Source organism: Anoplophora glabripennis, unplaced genomic scaffold, assembly GCF_000390285.2.
Source record: "Anoplophora glabripennis isolate ALB-LARVAE unplaced genomic scaffold, Agla_2.0 scaffold1611, whole genome shotgun sequence".
Classification (NCBI taxonomy): domain Eukaryota; kingdom Metazoa; phylum Arthropoda; class Insecta; order Coleoptera; family Cerambycidae; genus Anoplophora; species Anoplophora glabripennis.
The window spans coordinates 8,940-30,393 of NW_019417685.1; the positions used below are offsets into that span (position 1 = coordinate 8,940).

At 31.9% G+C, this 21,454-nt stretch overlaps 2 protein-coding genes across 2 annotated transcripts; one reads left to right on the top strand and one right to left on the bottom strand.

Moving 5' to 3' along the window:
* Nucleotides 1–913: 913 nt before the first annotated feature.
* Nucleotides 914–2,214, bottom strand: LOC108915988. The gene is made up of 2 exons (XM_018722160.1): nucleotides 1,886–2,214; nucleotides 914–1,829 (listed from the first exon to the last, which is right to left on the bottom strand). The coding sequence occupies exons 1-2, from the start codon at nucleotides 2,063–2,065 to the stop codon at nucleotides 1,299–1,301; spliced, it is 711 nt and encodes a 236-aa protein (XP_018577676.1). The 5' UTR covers nucleotides 2,066–2,214; the 3' UTR covers nucleotides 914–1,298.
* A 10,966-nt stretch (nucleotides 2,215–13,180) lies between these two features.
* Nucleotides 13,181–19,252, top strand: LOC108915986. The gene is made up of 2 exons (XM_018722158.1): nucleotides 13,181–13,556; nucleotides 18,876–19,252. The coding sequence occupies exons 1-2, from the start codon at nucleotides 13,181–13,183 to the stop codon at nucleotides 19,250–19,252; spliced, it is 753 nt and encodes a 250-aa protein (XP_018577674.1).
* The last annotated feature ends 2,202 nt before the right edge of the window (nucleotides 19,253–21,454 follow it).

Sequence of the window (21,454 nt, forward strand, 5' to 3'; positions counted from 1 at the left end):
CTTGCTGCATTTTGTGGGCGAAAATTTGTTTTGTTAGTTCTGATGAATCCAGTGTCAACTGTGTTGGTTGTTATGGTCAATCCGACATAAGGTACCGTTCACCTCGAGGCCGCCCTACCCCACCGGGAAACCTACCCGGGTGTTTTCCTATTTCACCCTCATATACCGGGTGATTCATTGCCATTGGAAGTCCAGGGTATCGAACGCCTAGACCTTGGTTAAACAACGCAGGCTTACTCCTCGCTTTCGCTGGATTATTATCTGCACTGGAGAGCAGTGTCACTATACAAGACTCGTCTTACATAACTCCCAGTTGCTGCCTGGCTTCATATCCTTTTGTGGCTGCTTTTGTATGGTTGGACTAGTAAATCTTCACCTGCATAATCATTGAAATCTGTTACTGGTGCTGCAGAAACCGTTCAGATAAGCCTAATTTTAAGTTATGCATGTCACATTATTTATTGTAGTTAATCCCTGTCCTTGTATGATCTGGCTTGCTCCCATATAGTATATATATTTTACTCTATCTTTTTTTTTTCGGAAATTTAACTTACATGGTAGCAATTATCACCGCCTATCTTGCTTATTCCATTCCGCTACCAGATAATTACTTTACTCAACTTATTAGATATTATTACTTAGTACTTACCCCAGCAGTTTTTTTTTGTTATTTAACTTGGCGTACTGTTAGGTAACTTATTAGTTAATTTGTTAATAAGGTACATACATTATTTATTTACAATTTTTGCTATTACTCGTGTTATATTTACGTGTTTTTTCTTTTTCTTTTTACTAAATCTTAAATCTTATCTTATTCACACTCATTAATTGGCTTAAGCTGTCGAGGTATAATAAATAAATAAATAAAATATTTTTGCAACATGTCATTTTTAACCATCATATATAAAAGTCCTTTTCTAGGAAATCATATTTTCTATAATGTTGACACCATGGAAACTAAGAACACACACATCAAAACAAGGCGATTTGTTACTTAAACTTATACAATAAGGTAATAAATGCAATAAACTTTTATAAGAAAATACTTTGTCTTTAGGCAAACTTAATATCGTTGAATGGCATTGACATACCACATGTAATCTCTTGTATAGTATAGTTTTTGACGGTACTTTCCATTCAGATACTCACTGCTTATCTCTCAGCTTTTAATCTGCTATAAAAGGGATTGGATCGAGTACAGTGGATTGAAATTTTAGAAATGAACATTAAAATTTCTGTCCAATCAAGGTTCCCATTGGATTAGATTGGGAAATATAAATACATATATTTCCTAGATTTCAATCCACTGTACTCAACCTATCCCTTTCCGAGCAGATTGAAACCTGCGATATAAAGATTGTCACTGACTCTGTGAAGTTTGATGTAGAGCCATTTCTGAAAGACGATGAATGTGTTTTTGATGGAGATGTTACATTTAACTCTACCGTTTTAGCAATGTCATCTTTTACAAACTGCACTGGTTCTGTCTGTACTGCTTTCGTGGTTACTACCGGACAAACTTGAATTTTTTTGTCAGTTATTTTTTGCACTGAGACAGCAAATACAGAATTACTCGACTTCCTTTCATATGATGTGGTAAACATATTTTTGTTTGACAAATTGGAGGAGTTGAAATATATTTTGTTTCGTTTGGCTTCATATTCTGCTATATTTTCCATTTTCCTTTTCTTTTCTGAATTACTTAGTTGTGAATAATCTTTTGGCACTCGACATTCAGTTAAATTTTTATGAGGGACTGTACACTTTTTCATTTTTATCTTGGATCTGAATAATTTATAAGCACTCCAATTTTCACAGTCTTCATGCATCTAAAATACACAATATTAAAATGATAATAAAGAAAAAAGTTATCAAAATATCCTACATTAAAATGATCTTCACAGCAGTAATATCCTGTTGTGTTTTTTGGGATCTTTCTTCCACATATATTAAACCATTCTGCACAAGAGTTCTTATTGCTAGGTGCATGAATAAATATTTTTACTGAATTTAAAGAGTTATTTTTACATTTAGGCACAAGACAACTTTTAAATCTCACAGACATATTTAACCTATAAAACAAACAGGCAGTTATGAAAATAACATTAAATCAAATTTTAATACTGTCCACTAAATAAAGTATCAGTTATTAAATTAAAAACATAACATTCCAGACGTGTGAAGATTTTAGTGATGAAAAAACTGAAAAATATGTCAAAATTCAAAATACATATTTCAGAGGTTATTCATCGTTCATCTTAGAGCATTCAACATGGAGGAAGTACCACGTGTTAAAAAGTGTAGACGCTGTAGAGAGAAAGCGGGACAGTGTGGGTTCTCGCTCTCTTTCTCTTAATTTTATTTTAATATCACCAGGGAGTTGTGTTAGCCAATGACATGCATGCACGAGAGAGAAAGATAGTGGTCAAACTATCTATCACTCATCTACACTTTTTTCGCGACTGAATATTGGTGAATATCTGACTTGTAATTACTATTTCATTTCTATCTCTTGATCTTAGTTGTCATATTATGCTAGATTAAATCTTGTCATCCACTCCGTAGTAGGATCATATTCGATGCAAAGTAATAAATCATTGCTTGTCAAGGGATCCAGTGCAATACTGTTTTAAGGGGTTTAGAAATTGAATAATTTCTTTATGCATTATGAAGGGATGAAGGGATCAGTTCACGTCTGGCAAGGGTGCTACAAAAATTCCTTTATTCTCATAAACTATTTACTTTAAATGTAATTTATTATAAATACAGTTTGTTTTTTTAAATTCCACATATGTACTACATTTTACCTCTGTACGCGCCACTGTTGTTTACTTGTTTTTAAATGCAAATAACTCAGTAACCGATAAAGTTAGGTGACCTAAACAAGAGTACATTTTTCATGTAGAATTGAACGTTCTTTTAGATTTTTTTTAAGCATAGCTCAACAAATAAAAAAATATGTTTTGATTTACTTAAATAATACGGCGAAATTAGCGCCCTCTAGGAGCAACGTCAAAATAAGCTCCAAATTCGTAATTCTCACACCAAAAAACCCAATACTACCAATTGAATATGAACACCTCATATTTCGTAAACCAGTGATATTCGTATAAGGCATGATAAGCTCAAACATAATATTTTGGTGTCTAATATCTCCAGTTTAGTGTTGACCCATGCTTTTTGACTCACCCTGTAGAATTATACCTAAATTATAAAATTTATACAAAATTAATAGTAAGTATATTACACCACAAGGGTCGAAAGTTGAATTTTCGGCCTTGCGCGTCATGATGCCAGAGGCGAAGCCGAGGGCATTATGACGAGCAGGACTGAGATTTCAACTTTTGGCCCGTGTAGTGTTAAGATTTTTCTTCATAGCCGGTTGAAAGTACGTTATTAATTTTACTTTTTTTTAACTTTAAATGTTGATAAGCATTTGTACTTATTATCAATCGCGCTTCTGCATCGAAATTTCGTATAACATCTTCTTCGTCTATGGATTCATCAGATGACAACGTATTGTTCATTTTTGCTGGGTTATTGAATTGACTTTTAGAGGTAGCAACAGTAATGGCAGCGGTTAACAATTTGTTATAGCGACATAATAAATAGTCCCTAGTTACGAGTATAAATACGCATTCTTTCCTCCCGCCGTTATAGAGGGCGCGTGTGTATTTCTCACAGAGAGTAAATGTTAAACTTTCGTCCCTGCTATTAGGGACGAAAGTACGTACTTTCGACCGAGATATGAAGAAAAAATTATTTTAAATTGCATGCACAACCAAACGAAAATTTTAGGTGAACCGGTGCGTCACTTGCGTCATCTGGCGAGCCGCCACTGGACTATTGTAAATTAAATACGCTCATAGGGGTTATATCATTTTAGAACCTATTCGTGGGTGGTAGGACGGAAGTACTTTGGCTAGGATCAATGTGAAAAATTGACAATAATTTGTTTCATTCTGAATGGTGGTTAAGGTTCATCAACGTATGTCGTTCATGGGTGTAAATGCAGACTATTGAATAATAATACTCTCAGAACATATTTTTATATCACCAATACTGTAATAATATTATATAGATTTTTCTAATAAAAAAATCGATAGTAAGTAAATAATTTAAGTTTTACACATACATTTATTAATTTTTAGCTGTTAGGAAAACACTTGAGTTTAAAGATTTTAAACAAAATTACGTTTATTTAATGTTCTCCGAACTTTAGGAAGGGTCTTTCATAAATACATACAGGGTGTTTATAAAGTATAAGTAAAAAATAAGGGTTTTTTGTTATACTATAAATGTGTGGTGTCTTAGGACAGCCATTGCCCAGCTACAACGTGTCAAAAATCAGTTTTTAATTTTAAATTTCTAAACCGCTTCAAATAATTTATTCAAATTCGGTGTGCATATTTAGTATGACAGTAGGTATGAAACACAAAATTATTAGCTTTAGATACTTTCCAGTGGCGGAGGGGTGGGTAACATCGATCATTATTTGCCAAAAAAAGTCACCCTGTATAATATTAGAAATAATATAGGTCATCATATGCGTCATTGTATTATCTTCACTTTTTGTTTCTTTCCACTTTTTTATATTCCATACCGATTAACAACAAAATTGATTTATACGATCAAGTGCATTTTTACGATACATTAATTAAAATAATAACAAAATAATTAATTAACAATGAAATTACTTTTCTATGATTTATTATAACAAATGTTGGGAATGGCTACCTGCAACCAAAATACATGCTTCGCAGATCTTCTTGAAATTGCAGCTCGAACACGTGCAAAAATTTCAGGAGTAGCTGTTATCACATCACAACCAGCTATAATTGTAAGATTCGATCGACTTACCTGTAAGGAAGATCAATCTCAATTATTTGAGCATCGTAGTTCTTCTATGATTCAAGTTGGTAGGTCTCACTTATACATGACGCGCGCATAGGTTTAAAGGAAAAAAGTGTTTCGTAACAGTCCGTTACTACTTATTGATAGCCAGCCAGTTCATTTTGTGACCGAACCAATCGCGCTGTGGGTAAAAAAAAGAGTGGCGGGTGGGCCCCATCATAGAAGAACTGCGATGCTCAAATAATTGAGATTGATCTTCCTTACAGGTAAGTCGATCGAATCTTACAATTNTGCTCAAATAATCGAGATTGATCTTCCTTACAGGTAAGTCGATCGAATCTTACAATTATTTTTCGCATCTCCGTTCTTCTATGTTTCAAGTAGGTAGATGTTTAAAGTAAACAATTTGCGCGATTAAGTGCAGTCAAAAAAGTTTCTAAATTATGCACTATTTTATAGTTTTATGATAAAAGTTTCTCAAGTAAAATAAGACGTACTTATATTTGATCAAATTATGACAATCGGAAGAATTAGTGGCTTCTTCTGCTTACTGTTTTCATATTTGATCTAAATTAGTTTTTAAAACAAACATTTTATTTTTTTTCAGTTTTCCTTTATTATTGACCATATATCACTTATTATGTATCATACATTATATATTATATATTACATATCAAATACCATATACCATACACCATATACCACATTCTATATATCATATAGACTATACTATATATCATATATTATATACATATATACAGGTATTATACCTGTATATACACATATTTTGTTATGCCTAGGCCAACATTTTCGTTTCGAAGAACAATGTTGTAATAATGCACAATTCCGGTCCATTTTATAATAAAGAAAATATTAGAAAAATACAGTTTTTTACTATAGAGTTCGACAAAAGATCTTTCTGAAATTTCACTTTCAGTTATCATTTTGATTTGAAACTGTTATATTTTCCAAATTGTTTATACTCCATTACTCCATCTGCTTACGCAAAAGTAAGAAGTGAAATTAATTTAGGTTTTATATCTTTTTACAAATGGTAGCATTTTCAAAAAATATATTTTTCATAAAAGAAGTAGAACCAGGTTACGATTTCAAGTCACGGAATACTTGCTATAGGTTTTAGCAATAACCTTAATTTATAGGATACTTTTAGTAATTATTAAGTTCGGAATAAGAGTCTCACTTTTCAAACAAAGTATAATAATGTTTTAAATTCTTTTATGTAAATACACCAATCCTATATTTATATTTGGTAGCAAATATAATGTCCTTTTTTTTTCTATTTCTATATCGACCGAAAATTTTGGTGATATCGATGCTTTATTGTGGTCTCCAAATGGGAGAAGTAAACCAAAGCAATTCATAAAGAAAAATAAATATATTTACATATGTATACATTCTTTTTTTTGTTTGGTTTATGGAACATTAGAAATCGTCGCTCCTTTGACAATTTGGTAATGTGGAGGTACTTGTAACTTTTTAGGTTTTGACTGAAGACTGGCGTAAAGTACAGATTATACAGACACGAGGATACATTCTTTGATACTATGAATGCTTAATGGTGATAAATCACAAATCCCTGAGGATAGAATTTTTATCACCTCACGACATCAGAAAGATTATAGCCATTAGTCTGTACTAACGTTAGCCCTACTAAACTTTGCTACTAACAGCATGCACAATGCGTCACAAGACCTGAAGGAAGCAGATTGCAGCATCGCTTTTTTCTTAATGATGGTGACTGCGCATGCTCAGGTACTCATGGCATAAAGAGGGTGCAACATTTAACCCCTTTCTATATAAATATTATTACAGAAAAAGGGAAGCAATAAGTTTACATTTTCAAGGTAATTTAGATAAAGTACCATTGGTCAATAAAATAACTGTAGCTATTTGAAACGTTTTGAATTTCGTCTTGATATTTTGTTTCAGAAACATCAGTCAAACAACTATTATGACCGAAATTTTTACTTTGGACTTTAATTCAAATTCAAGTCAATGTATAGTCCACTGACATAATAGCTATAAGACACATATAAATGTAGTTATCTATTTCGTGATATTTGATGTATACTTGTTATATAAGTGTGATATTAATTGTTGCTTTGATTTGTGAAAGCCAAATTTTTCTTTGATTCATAGCCCATAAGAACATAACTATAAAGTTACAGTATGTTGAATAAACATTCTTAAAGGAAGCCTTTTTTTACAACTTTGTCTCTGAATGGCATTGGTATATGGGTTACTAATTGAATACCTCTTCCAAGTAAGATGCAGTTTTGCCAGTTTTTGCTATATTCATTTTACTAATTGGTTTAATATGTCCATGGCAAATTAGATTAAGACATTAATTTTCAGCCAAAGAAAGCAACTAAATGTCTGAACTTATATTTTAAAATTCCTTAACATCCTTGTGAATTTGTCTGTCGTTGATGTAGTTTTTAGATAGGATTATAATGACATGTAGTTCATCTTAACAGATGCAAACTTTGATTTGTTTGGCCACAATCAACAAAATTCCATACTTGGTGAATTATATATTTATATGTACAGGCATATACCTAGATATACACTGTAAATAAATCGGTCTGAGTGAAATCCATTAAGTGAAATTATTGAGCACATTTTCAGTCACTACTAGCCACCTTGACAACACATTTTTGATAATATTTGAACCGATAGTTTCACTCATAAAATGTTAGTTGTAAATACAACTAACCTCATACTAATAGAGGAAAATTTCACTCAATCGAGTGGACAGAAATTGATACATTATTGAGTGAAATTGAGTGAAAATAGGTCAAATGTTCCTTACAGTATATATATTTTTAACTTTTATAACCCTCGTACGGTTCTTATACTCCGCGGTCGAAATTATAGAGAGTGATTCAGACATAATATAAAAACACTATTACCATAATGCGTATAAAATATAAAATGATTTTTATACGGTTTAATATTATTTATCTTTGTGCCGCTCGCTACGCACATCGATAGAATCTACAGGTGTCTCATAATTAGCTGGCTGCCAAACCTAAACAGGCCGATTCTATGATCAAAACTAAGTAAAAAAGTTCATATGAACATGGGTTCGGAAATGCTTCCTAAGGGCACAGGGACCCATTGAAGAGGGAGGAATGGACATCATTTTTTTGCAATATCTCTCAATCGCGTTGTGATAAATGAATGAAATTTGGTATACACAGCTAAATTTTGATGAGCAATTTGATGGACTAATCCATTTATTTCCACAAGGTCCATTGGGGTGGGTACGGGGGGGCCCTTGGTACTTTGCGTGTGTAACTTTTTCATCTTTGACTTTTTAACAAATTGGACAGCAAATTCCGTTTTCCCGAACTGTTTTACGTTAAAAAGGTACTCTTGTTTCAAATCGTTATCTTTAACGGTTTCTGAGAAAATCGCTCTTGAATTAATCCCACTTTGGTCAATTTCATAGTAATTTAAACAAAAAATAATAATAATAATTTTCCTTTCCTCTCTTTTCCATTTAAAGGATTAATTTTTATTTAATTTAATTTTTTATTATTATTTTTTTATTAAAACTAGATTAAATTGAAACAAAATATTTTTTTTTGTTTAAATTACTATGAAATTGACCAAAGTGGGATTAATTCAAGAGCGATTTTCTCAGAAACCGTTAAAGATAACGATTTGAAACAAGAGTACCTTTTTAACGTAAAACAGTTCGGGAAAACGGAATTTGCTGTCCAATTTGTTAAAAAGTCAAAGATGAAAAAGTTACACACGCAAAGTACCAAGGGCCCCCCCGTACCCACCCCAATGGACCTTGTGGAAATAAATGGATTAGTCCATCAAATTGCTCATCAAAATTTAGCTGTGTATACCAAATTTCATTCATTTATCACAACGCGATTAAGAGATATTGCAAAAAAAATGATTTCCATTCCTCCCTCTTCAATGGGTGCCTGTGCCCTTAGGAAGCATTTCCGGACCCATGTTCATATGAACTTTTTTACTTAGTTTTGATCATAGAATCGGCCTGTTCAGGGTTGGCAGCTAATTATGAGACACCCTGTATAATCGTCTATAGACTGAGTTACACTGAACGTCGATCTATATTCCATCTCTGTCTTTTGCACTCGTTAGGGAACAGGGAAATGCTTTTTTAGTGGGTGTAAACGTACTTGATTTATCCATCCTGAGAAACGTCATAGCATAAGCGTAGACGAGGGGTCTAATTCCATGGCTATAATAAATTTATAAATTAAAAAACACAACTGGGACGTTTTAAAATGCTGTAATAATTAAAATGGATCAAAGTACCGGTTATAGCAAACCGTAAAAAAATATTAGATGTTATGTTTTATTATCTTTTTTCAATATTTTCTATATTTTGTTGCCTTTTACGCAGATACGTCAATGGATTTTCGTTCCCGGCACGCTTCGTCCCCCTTACTAGTCCAAAAGCTAGCGATGAGTCACTCTCTATAATTTCTACCGCGGAGTATAAGTTGTAACTCTGGTTAATATTAACATTTTTATTCATACTCTCATGTTACTCTTCTTCTAACCTAATACTTCATTTAAGGTTTCGTTACGTAATTGCTTCCTAATACTTCATTGAAAGTTCCGTTATTATCACTCAATTTTGTCCTCTCCTCAATTGCTATCTTTTCATACACTATCATAAATGAAACAGTAGGTGTAAAAACTAAAACTTGATCGGTCTTTTTGTTTATACTTAAATAGTACCTACTGAGTGACAAAACAATGCACTCATTTTTAGATTTCATGTATACTCTATTTTCAATAATTTTATTTTATCTACATCAAAGGCTCCTTTTACCAGTAAACTCTTTTTCACATCGCTCTTCTTATCCATACTGCTCACAATTTTTTGCCCCTCCCCCTTTGTTTTTTGGTATACTTTCTTAATTTTATTACTCGCCTTTATACTGTTTAATATGACGTAACTATCTCCAGGAACTCATACTAAATACGGCATTAATTTGTTGAGCACCTAATTCACTCTCATATGTAAAAAGATGTAAATTTCTGTTTGAATTAAAAGGGAGTGGTGAGTATTAGTATATACTAACTCACTATTTTGAGTAAGACCACGTAAGAGTAAGAAGGGGTTAACATAACTCCGATCTATCTCAAAAAAAATTGCATTATATTTGTACATAAGTACAATTATTTTTTAGGAACACAGTACAATCATTGCTTCTTAAAAAAAATGTAGCTTTAAGCAGATTATTTAAATTTTGCTATGTAAGCAAGGCAAAATTATAATAAGAAGCCTTTAGAACGAAAAATCCACTTGTGTGTAGGTATACCATGGTATGCAGAGGGTAAAAATAGCAGTACAATTACACACAAATGTCTAAAACAAGTTATGGATGACATGGTTAAAATAACTACTAAATGCTTAGAGATAGATAGATAGACTTTCCATGTAAAAATTGTGAAAACCACACTTTACATGTTTCATGAAATGCAGAAAAAATCAATACTAGACCCACGGACCACTATTCTATGGACTAGACCCTATTTAGTCGAATTAAAGTAATCGCATAGTGCCCCAAAATATTCTGCAAACAAATTGTCCGTGGTTCTTTCAATTTTATAAGAGTGAAAAAAACCATTTTCTAGATGTTCCATGGACTGTGGACTGTGAAAGTAGTTAAAACAACTACGATATAGACGTTCCACTCAAGGGAGTGAAAACTACTCACGACATGTCACATGAAATGCGGGCAAAAAACCAAGCGGCTACGCCCTATTAAGACGGTCAAAACGACCGTACTGCCCCAAATATTTGGCAAACAAAAAAGTTTGCGGGCAAGGTAGTTAAAACAATTAACTACGATATGGCTAGCTAGACTTTCTTTTTAAGCGGAGTGAAAACCACTCTCTACATGTCACATGGAATACGGGCAAAAAAACAAAGCGGCTACGCCCTACTAAGACGGTTAAAATGACCGTATATTCTGCAAACAAATGTTCGCGGTCAAAATAATTAGAAACAACTACAATATGACCAGCTATAGACAACCCACTTAAGATGGAATTTGCATTTCAATTAGTCTAAAAACTCTGCTCTGCGTGTACCATCGTATACGAGCTAGTATTATCAAGTCAAGGGCGGTTAACAGAAAAAAATTTATGAAATACCTTCTCATCTTCTGAAATGGATAATTAATATAATGCGTGATTTATCTCGGAATTCGTGGAAATTCTTTTCTTATGCATAAATACACTACACAACACAAGGCACAATGATACACAAAACAGATAGGACCTGCACGTGCGGCACAAATAAATGAACTGGCTGGCTATCAATAAGTAGTAACGGACTGTTACGAAACACTTTTTTCCCTTAAACCTGTGCGCGCGTCATGTATAAGTGAGACATACCAACTTGAATCATAGAAGAACGTAAGTGCTCCTCAGATTCAATGTGAACCTTGTAAACAAATATCTTGAGATGTCTCCGAACAAAGAATTCAATAGGGTTCATGTCGGGTGATCTGGGTGGCCAACGTTATCCTGGTTCTTGAGTGCTTCGTCCAATCACGTTATTACCGAATCTTTAAATAACCTACCTAAATAATCTACCTTTAAATAAGATGACAGCTTCTTATTATTATCATTTTGCATGACCTCCCTAACATAATATGTTTAAGTAATTTAAGTAACTGTAAAAATGTAAACATATCAGGCATGTATTTTTTTTATTAATTACCTATTTAAACATTTCATTTTATTTTAAATAATTATTTTTTACTAACTCTTTAGTGAGTGCTAGTGTGGTGTAGGTAATCCAATAATAGTTGGGGTATGTTGCCCATAGAGTAGTTGTTTCCCGCAGTACCAGCGGTTAGCAATCTTGTCTGTGAGGTTTGATGTCTCTTTCATATCTAGATTTCTGGTATTGAAGAATGTTGTTTGACTTCATTTGATAGGATTTGTTTGAATTAGCTTAATACCTTAACAAAGAGTAAAAAGCTTTAGGCAGAGATTCGAAAAAGTTTAAAATAAACGAAAGTTACGACTAACTCTTCCAATGATATACATACATATGAATTTTATTTTAACGTTACATATTTTTATCTAAGAATCAACACAGGTTTGAATATTTTCATTTAAACAACACTTTGTTAAGAGATCTGGTGAAACAATAAGATATGTTTAAGGGGGGCTATAATTGCCTTTTAATGCATAAATGATATTATTTATTTTGAGAAGTATTGGCCAGTCCTTACAGTTTGTTGTACCATTTTTTTGATTCTCCGTATAATATATAGGGTGTTTCGCATAAGAACCGACACAGAGTAGGCGCTTGTAGGAGAACTCAAAATGGTGATTTAACAATACTTACGAAGCTGCACCCTTGAGAAGTTATAGGCCTTGAAAGCGGGGTTTCAAATTTCGAAAAAAAATCAATATCTCAGTTATACTTAAACTTAAACTTAAAACCAAATTTGCTAAACGGTGTGAATGTACCAATAATGTAGGTACCAATCGATAGTAAGTAGAGTTCAATTGAAGCATTTTAAAGGGTTGATAAGGGATAACCCCCAATTTATTAACCCGTTAGCAGGTGCAGTTTAGTATCTAAAGTTAAATTGCTGTAAATCACCATATTTTGGGTTCCTTACGTGCCCCTGCTCTGTGTCGGTTCTTATGCTAGTTATGTTAAACACCTTGTATACAAAGATATTGTATAAATATTGAATTGTGTTGTTAATTTTTGTTTGAATCGTTATTAACAAATCAATTTATTTTGCACTATTGAAGAGAATAATATAATGAATATTTAATTTTGTGCTATTGTCCAGGCAAATAAAAGAACATATTATCGACAGTTGAATTCTGCCCTATTAGACAATTTGACGTATGTAAGACGTGTCCTAAAAATGTTGTATATTGATGTTCTGCTGCCTAAAGAGGAACTATTATTGAATACTGTTATTTGGATATTCCTTATAATTTTCTTTGGGAATGTGTTTAACCTGATAACCCTTTTCAGGGAGGGGAGGCGGCGTCTTGAACTACATAAAGTGTTTTATCTTATGAGTTTTTGTTAAAGAGACCATGAAGTGGGTATCACATTAACCTTTTTATGTAGTGTGTTATTACAAAAGCATAAAAATCATTAAGGTGTTGATTATAGTTATACGCTTTGGAAAAATTCGTGAGTAGATTTTTTACAGTACAAGTAGTTAAAATGCCACGGTCTGCTGTACTTTTCCATGATATAAAATACTTCTTCTCATAGTGCTCTTTAGTCAATCTGCGGTGGCGAAACTGTAACTTTAAGATGTGTTATAACACTGCAAGTTTAGTGCTGTTACTAATTATTTCGTACAATGCTGTATCGGCTCAAAATGTTTCCGATATTTTAAAATCCGTCGTAGTTTTTCGAGGATGTCTTAAACATAAGCACTCAGTAGTATGTATGAAGGAAAAAGCATTAGAAATTTTGAATGAAACTATAATGAATGATAATCCAATGCACATTGGTTTCTTAGAAATACAGAGAAACCCGGATTTCTTTATTAATTCAACTGAAAATGAAGTTTTGCCTCGAGAAGCAAGTGAAAGAAGTTCCAGACTTAGCGATATTATTTTAAACAAAATAGAACAATTTTTCAAGTCACGGACAGTGAAATTAAATCTGTCAGATGCCTTTGAAGGTAAGGCTAAATAGTTTTTTTACGATTACAGAATATTAATGTATACATATATTTTATATTTAATTTAGGATGTTTAATTGAATATTATTTTAATAGATGTTTTCCGAAATGTATCTGGAAGTCCATTGAGAGTGTAAATTTACGGGTAAAAATGAGCAAAAAAATTCATACAAAGATGTATTTATAAGTGTTCCGTTTCTCATTGAAAAATGAATAAATAAATAAATTTCAAGAGCGTTTACTGCTTGCTTTGCAGAATTTGATACAGTACAGGGTGTAACTTTATGTGGGGTCAATTTTTTGGCCAATCTGAAATTATTATTTATTTAATCAAATAAATATTCTAGTTATAATTAGTTTTTTAAAATACACCCTTGTATAAGTACGCCACCACTGATCGGCGTAAACCGGTGCACCCGGAATTTGCGTAAGTATCAGTATACTATCAACGTTGCCAGTTGTTTGTAAATCAACCTACATTGTGGGAAGTGACAAAGAAGAAATAATTTGGTGAAACACATTGCTTTTGTATAACTTAGCGACGTGTTATTTTAAAGTCACCATATTTTTCATCACAGTCGAAGCGACGAAAAACATTCTACGATTTCTAAAAAAAAATTTTTTTACATTATTTATTAAATATTAACTAATATTGGTACGAAGATACGTTACTAATTGTAAATATTTTTTTATCAACTGTTGTGAAACTATTGTAAAATAATTTAGTTAAAACATATTACTTTAATATGGCGACGACGTTATCATTTTTTTTGTGTTAATATGAACGAAAAATATTTTTTAAAAATTCCATGGTTTATTAAGTATTAACCAATTTTGGTATGTAGATACGTTACTAATTGTAAATAAAATTAATTTATGATTTGAAATAATTATCTTTGCTGTTTTTAAAAACAAACAAATAATAAAAAATAATAATCTGATTGATATGAAAGTTTTTACAATATGTTTCCCATTCAAAGTTACACCCTGTATATTTAAAAGACTTACTAAACTCTAATAGTATATTTTAATCATTAGTTCAAGGGAAGGGATCTTGAAATATAACACATCATTTTAGAGTAAATTAATAATAATATTTGACAAGAGAAACTACGTACAGCTTTTCAAGACAATATTCAATAATTGGTTAACTAAAAAAGTAAATACAGCTGAAGCAAATATTAATCGCGTTAAAAAAGTAGTTAACTTAGGTTAACAATGTTTTAGCGGTACCGCACAAATAAAGAAATTGGATAGAAAATTATTTGAAGATTAGAATGTGTTTTCAGAGTGTTAAAGAGGTTACAAGGCAAACGAGTCAAAGTAGAATCCTTTTTATTTCCAGTACCATATTTTTGCAACTAGGTTCAGCCTACTAAGTCATCGTCGGAGAAAAATAAATAAAAAGTTGCATATTGCATATATAAGTTTGACTAAATTTAACTATTTTATAATTAGTTTTGATTACCATATGTGAACTAGCAATTATTGGAAAAATAAAAAATGTTGTAATGGAAACAAATAGTATTGCAGTTTGTAATTGTTGTAATTCCCAATTCTGTCAACTTTCAAAAAAAATTCTGGATGTACAGGGGACCCTTACAAATATAATTCTGTAAAGAAAAAATTAAAAAGATCAGTTCGAAAATGGTTTAAAAATACACTTCTGCACGGCACTGGAAACTGGTCCACTGTAAAACCTGACCTCGCACAATGCGACCGGTATGGCAGTGTGATAAAAACGGACAAAAACTTTCGCAAGGAAAGAAATATGTAAATGAATTTTATCGCACCTATTTTATATCGGCAAATTCAACTGCTTTTGCCTTTATTCATTAATACAATTAATTTGTGTTTTTAAATAATAAAATCATTTGACATACTCGATTTTACAACAGTTGTTCAAAATCCACCAACGTGTAAACACATTTGGGTCCGTCTTACTCAGTTTCTACGAACTAACACAAATGTTGTCTTGCTTCACCATAACACAAATGCTTCACCATAAATTAAAACGATATCCATCAACTCCGAGTTGCTATACACGCAAACCATTTTTGACACTAACTACTAAAAAAATATTGTAAACACAACAGATAACAGGTAAATACTGTTGCAATGACGATTGCAAAATACGATTTCAGTATTCGGAGTCGCTGAGGCCACGTGGCTGTCCACGCGCATTGCAAATGACGCTAGAGACTACAGTTGTCCAGCTATGTAGTCGTTGAATGTACTATAACTTCAATAATTTTTTTCTCAGAAACTATAAGGATTTTACAAAAAATTTTTTTACGACATTGACTCCATTTCTCATGCCGCATCTATTCCCAATTTTTTTTGGATAAGTTCTGAATCACCCTGTATATCTGATTAGGAAGATAAAAATATTGTTATTTTCCCGTAATGTGTTTCGTTTTCAAGGTATTGGATAAAAAATATATAATTTTTCTCTTCATATAATTACCACATTATCTCATAAAAAGTGAATATCTTGAGAACGTAATACATTACGGGAAAATAACAAAAATAGTTTTTCTTGAAACTGAAATAAATATATTTTTTAATCAGATGGTACAAACAGGGCGTGTTTCGTTTTTGAGGTATTGGATACAAAAATATATAATTTTTGTCTTCTGTATTATGGTAATATTATCTTATAAAACGTGAATATCTTGAGAACATAATACATTACAGGAAAATAATAAAAATACAGTTTCTTGAAATTTTTATAAACAGTGGCGGACACATTCTCCTGAAAAACGTTAAACCTCCGCCACTGGACTACATAATTTATCACTAACAACTGCATATATGAATTGCGCCTGGTATAAACAGTAGATATACAATATTTCAAGTGTTTTTGAAAGCACTTCGGGAAAAATTTTTAAAATATTAAAAAATTTTTTGGAAATACCTGCAGTATTTATCACCTGAACAACGCAGTTTAAAAGGAAAAATTATACGGCTTACCCTCATTATTCTAGTGAATTATATCTACATTAGAAGTTTGTTCAATTTTGTTATATTCTGTAGATGAATGCAACTATAAAGAAGGTGTTCTTTGAAAAGGATGCATATGCTGCTATATATACAATTATTATTAATTATTTGCACTTGCATATGCTTTGTAGTTGAACTTAAAGTTAATATATGAGTAAAAATAATGGGATTTCTTATTAGTGATGAAATATTTTTTTTATACGAGGTTGTCGAGAATTTTTCACATTTTAAAATTATTTTTAATTTTTATAAAGGGAGTCAAATTTCTTATGAGCATTATTTAAACTAATTTTTTCAAAAAAATACTTTTTGAATTCCTCATTGAATTTAAGACCTATTTTGATAAAAACAAGTACATTTTAGTCTAAAGTCATACCGCCATTAGATATACAGGATAGAGTCCGCCTAATTGTTGACATTGTCCACAGTTATAGGAGAGGTTAGGCTATCCGCGGCCAGAGGGCAGCGCTGTTAACGGCGTCAGCTTTAAAAGAGGCAAATTGTTTTTAAGCTATTATAATAGCGTAATGAAAATATTTTATTTAAGAAATAATAATGATAAATGTATAATTTGTTATATCTGAGGGTGTCAATTCCAACGCCCTCTGGATCTTGATGCCTAACAAACGTAAACATTAGTGGGCAAGTGTCAGCCCTTACATGACTTATCTGATACCGCTTCGATCTACTTTTTTTTAAACATTCTTGAAAATAAATAATTGTAATTTGTTAACAAGATACAATTTTCACTATCCGTTTAAATATAAAAATACCTATTCTACTTATTATTATTTATTTAATTAATAAAATAGCAATTATGGATGTTAGAGGTCCAAGCTTTGGATGATGGATGATTCGCGTTACAACCAGATTCATAATAAACTAAAGAGTCCGTTAAACTTAAAGAAGTTTTAAAGTATTGTCACAATAATATACCACTATGGTTATTACGTCGGGTTTTCTAATCGACTTAAAAATAAAGTTTGTTAATTACCGTAGTAACATATTTGTTGTAGCAGTTGTTTAAAGCTTTATATTTAAAGGACTTTTTAGTTTATTAAGAAACCGGTCGTTAACAAATTTTATTTAAAGTCGATTTGGGTAACGTTATATAACAATTGTTAATTAAATTTGACATATACTCAAAATGTATTTTTCTTTTTTATTAAAACATGTCTAGGGTCTACTTTTTACAGGTTACCTGATAATTATAATTTTTCATAATGTCGTGTTACTATTTCCCTAAATATTTATAAGGTGCAAATAATTTTTTTGTCGGAGCAGTGTTTTACAACACTACTAAGAAAGTCTACAATAATTTATTGTTCAAAATGTCTACCGTAAGTACATGATCGAATAACTTTCCTAAAATTCCTATCAACACTATTTCAATAATTTTAGGAAAATGCCTTCGGGGGTCTTATTTATTCGATTTTGCATATCTTGCTAAATGTGACTAAATCTTACTTAACCAATATCAATGATTCGTTTACAATTAACAATGACAAACGGTTACATTTCCTTTCGAGATAATACGATTGCTCATTGGTTGAATAAAATCTCGAGAAAAAATTACACCAATCACTAGCCGGTGACACAAAATGTTGTGTTTTAATGTAATCTTGATCTTGTTGCTAAATTTTTACTTTTACCAAAACTCAATTGCCAACGTGAAGAAAATAACCTTAGTGTTCCAAACAATGTCACTGGGCACGTGGCTTGGATTCATTTATGAAGGCTGTGTAGTAAAAAGAATTGAAAAATCAGGAATATTTTGCAAACTATAAAAGATAAGAACTAATTAAATGGAAAGGAAGGAATCTTTTGCATCTCTGTGACAAATTTTGCATATTAAAAAATATACGTATATCAATGATAGAAAACTCGAAACTAATGTCCCTAATGACTGTTTTCCTGTTTACTATTATGTAACCAACTGGTAGGATATTTTTATTTTCCCTGAATGAATGGTGAAAACCGCATAATGTTATTATGTTTAGTTTCGGAGATATTTGGTATTTTTATGGATGCTGCAACGTCAATAAAAAAGACATCAAAGATCATTGAAACGGTATGACATAGACCAAGTATTTGTTTATAGGCCTTGAAGCTAGTAATGTTATAGCTATCAATTTGTAACAACCTGTACAACTTTTATTGTAATACTTCTTGATCGATTTTTCATTTTGTACCTATAATTCCTTCATAGTATTTGATTTTCTTAGTATGTATTACAAAAAGTTTAGAAAAACCATAAAAGATATTGATTTTTAGTCGTTATGAATTTAATTTTTAACTTTCATTTAATTATTTTAGGTCGAAAAGGAGGTGGTGGTGGAGGGGGAGGAGGAGGTAAAGGTGGTAAAGGCGGTGCGATGGCTATGATGGCTATAGCCGGTATGGGTGCAATGATGGCAAATATGATGATGGGCAAAATGGCATTAATGTCCGGGTCGGCTCTAATGATTGCAAAAATATCTCTAATTTTGTCGATAATCATGATTGTCAAGAAAATGCAAGGAAGTGGTGGAGGAGGTGGTGAAGAAAAACATATAGTGTATGCTACATCGAGTGACTCTGGTCATAGTCATGGAGGTGGAGGAGGATGGCATCGAAGTCTAGAGGATGCCCAAAATATAGTTTATCGAGGACAGTGGGGACCTTCTTCTTCAGAAAATGGTTCAGGTTTATAAAGTATGAATCTTGTAATAGGTTCAATTGCACGGAGCTTTAAAAGAAAATGTCGACATTTTATTCATTTATAGCAATGTATAATTTACAGTATAGCAGTTGATTCAGAGGTATAGCCGATTTCATCTTTAAGTTACAAAAATTGGTTTATCAGATTTTGTAATAAATTATTTTACCAGAAAATAGGTAATGTTGCTAATTTCATGATACTGACAAATAATTGTAAAAGTCGTTAACATGTCTTGCATAAATAAAGGCGTTTAAGAGGAAAATTGAGTGATTTCAGATAAGAGCAGGTGACCTAAGCGGCCCATGACCTCCATTTGCTTTTGCAATAATTTCTAATCGCAATTTAAAAGTGTATATGAGCATCAACCATAAGTGCAGTCTATTAAAAGGAGTGAATCCTCTAACAATAGTAATAAATTATTTCCTAAAGGTCAAAATAGGTATACTACACCGGATAAATATTTAGGAAAAATATTCGTTCGATCAGAAGATCTCCCTAAATACCAAACCAAAATCGGTTTTGTTCTACTGATTCAACAGTACTGTTTTCGTCTACTCGAATATAATTATTGTGGTTGTTAGTGACTGTGATATCGCCTTCATCAGTTAACAAAATATGGTTCTTAAAGTTTAAATTTTATAGCAATTTTGTCAGTACCTTCCGACAAAACATTCTTAATGTAGCATAATTTAAAACGGTAGAGCTTGCACAGCGAAATGTAAGGATGCAACGTTGCTTATGCAAGATTCTCCACATTAGAAGACGGGTATTTATTTCTGAAGAAAATTTCCAGGCGCCCATGCCTTTTTCTACTCTTTTTAACATATATGTTTCTGAAAACTAACCTGAGTCGGTGAGCATTTCCATTCCATTTGTAAATGTAACAACGAACAACCATCGACGCAGTCTTGAAATATTTTATCACTGTTTAAAACGATTTGAAAATGCCTAGGCATAACGACACCGTGCTTGAGAAGCATTACAATTCGTACGACCGTGCGTGAAATACATGTCAGTAGAATAATTATTATCAACTAACGCGAATATCACATGTAAGGAGACATAAAATAATCAGGTACTATAGAATATATTGACAGTTTATCAAATTTAGTCAAAACACGTATTTGTTTTGTACTTTTTTTTTCAAAGACGATTGAGTGCGAAATCTGGTAATCCAATTTAGCGACACTAAAATAGAAAATTGTCCATATCTCTGAAACAGATTTGTTCCGGACCCATGTCGGCTATGACATTTTTGTTTGTCGTTTTGTTAGTGCTATATTTGAGTAAAAAATAATCGACATTTGTAACCATCGATAAGATTCTGATAAAATAATTTGATAAATTTGCCAGTAAGGTAAGCTTCCTACATACTTCACATTAAAGGCTTTTACAAACAGGCGCGATACAATGTGCGTTTGTGTCATTGTGATCTCGCGATAACGCAATCGTTTGCGATATTAACGAGGATTAGTTCTCGTTAGGAGTACCCCCCGTAACTCCGTAAACTCACTTTGCTTTTCAAAAAACCGTATAAAAAGAAGTCTAATGGTGATAGATCGCATTATCTTGACGGCTAATTGACATCTCTTCGAGAAATTATTCGATTACCAAATTTCTGTTTCAAAAGATCGTTTTATTTCATTTACTGTATGACATGTTGCAGTCCTGTTGAAACCATATATTCTGCACATTAATACGCTCCAATTTATATCATAAAAAGTTGTTATTCATCGTTAGATTCACAGTAACTAACTTTATAGCTTCTTTTTTTAAGAAGTATGGACCAACCACTCTACCAGACAAAAAACCACATCAAACAGTTACTTTTTGTGGATGCATTGGTTGTTCCAATATCACTCATGGGTTTTCTTCACCACAGATATGACAATTCTATTTGTTTTCAGAATAAGCTTTATCATTAAAGATGATTTTATTAAAAAAATCATTTTCTTCTTTTACTGCAAGAACCAAATTAACAAATATACGACGTAATCTATGATCAATTGGCAATAGTTCTTGTGTTAGTTCTATTTTGTAAGCCTTTAAGTGCAGATCCTTATGCAGAATATTTAATAACTGGTTTGTTTAATGCCGAATTGCTGTGAACGATGACGAATTGATGTGTTTGGTTCTGCAATAACACTATCATTGACACCTGCAATGTTTTCTTGTGACGACTACTTCTTTGCCT

Coding starts and splice junctions, on each gene's coding strand:
- LOC108915988 (XM_018722160.1), bottom strand. CDS start 2,065: ATGTCTGTGAGATTTAAAAGTTGTCTTGTGCCTAAATGTAAAAATAAC. Junction 1,830..1,885: donor GCTGTGAAGATCATTTTAAT/GTAGGATATTTT, acceptor TGTGTATTTTAG/ATGCATGAAGACTGTGAAAA.
- LOC108915986 (XM_018722158.1), top strand. CDS start 13,181: ATGTGTTATAACACTGCAAGTTTAGTGCTGTTACTAATTATTTCGTAC. Junction 13,557..18,875: donor TCTGTCAGATGCCTTTGAAG/GTAAGGCTAAAT, acceptor TAATTATTTTAG/GTCGAAAAGGAGGTGGTGGT.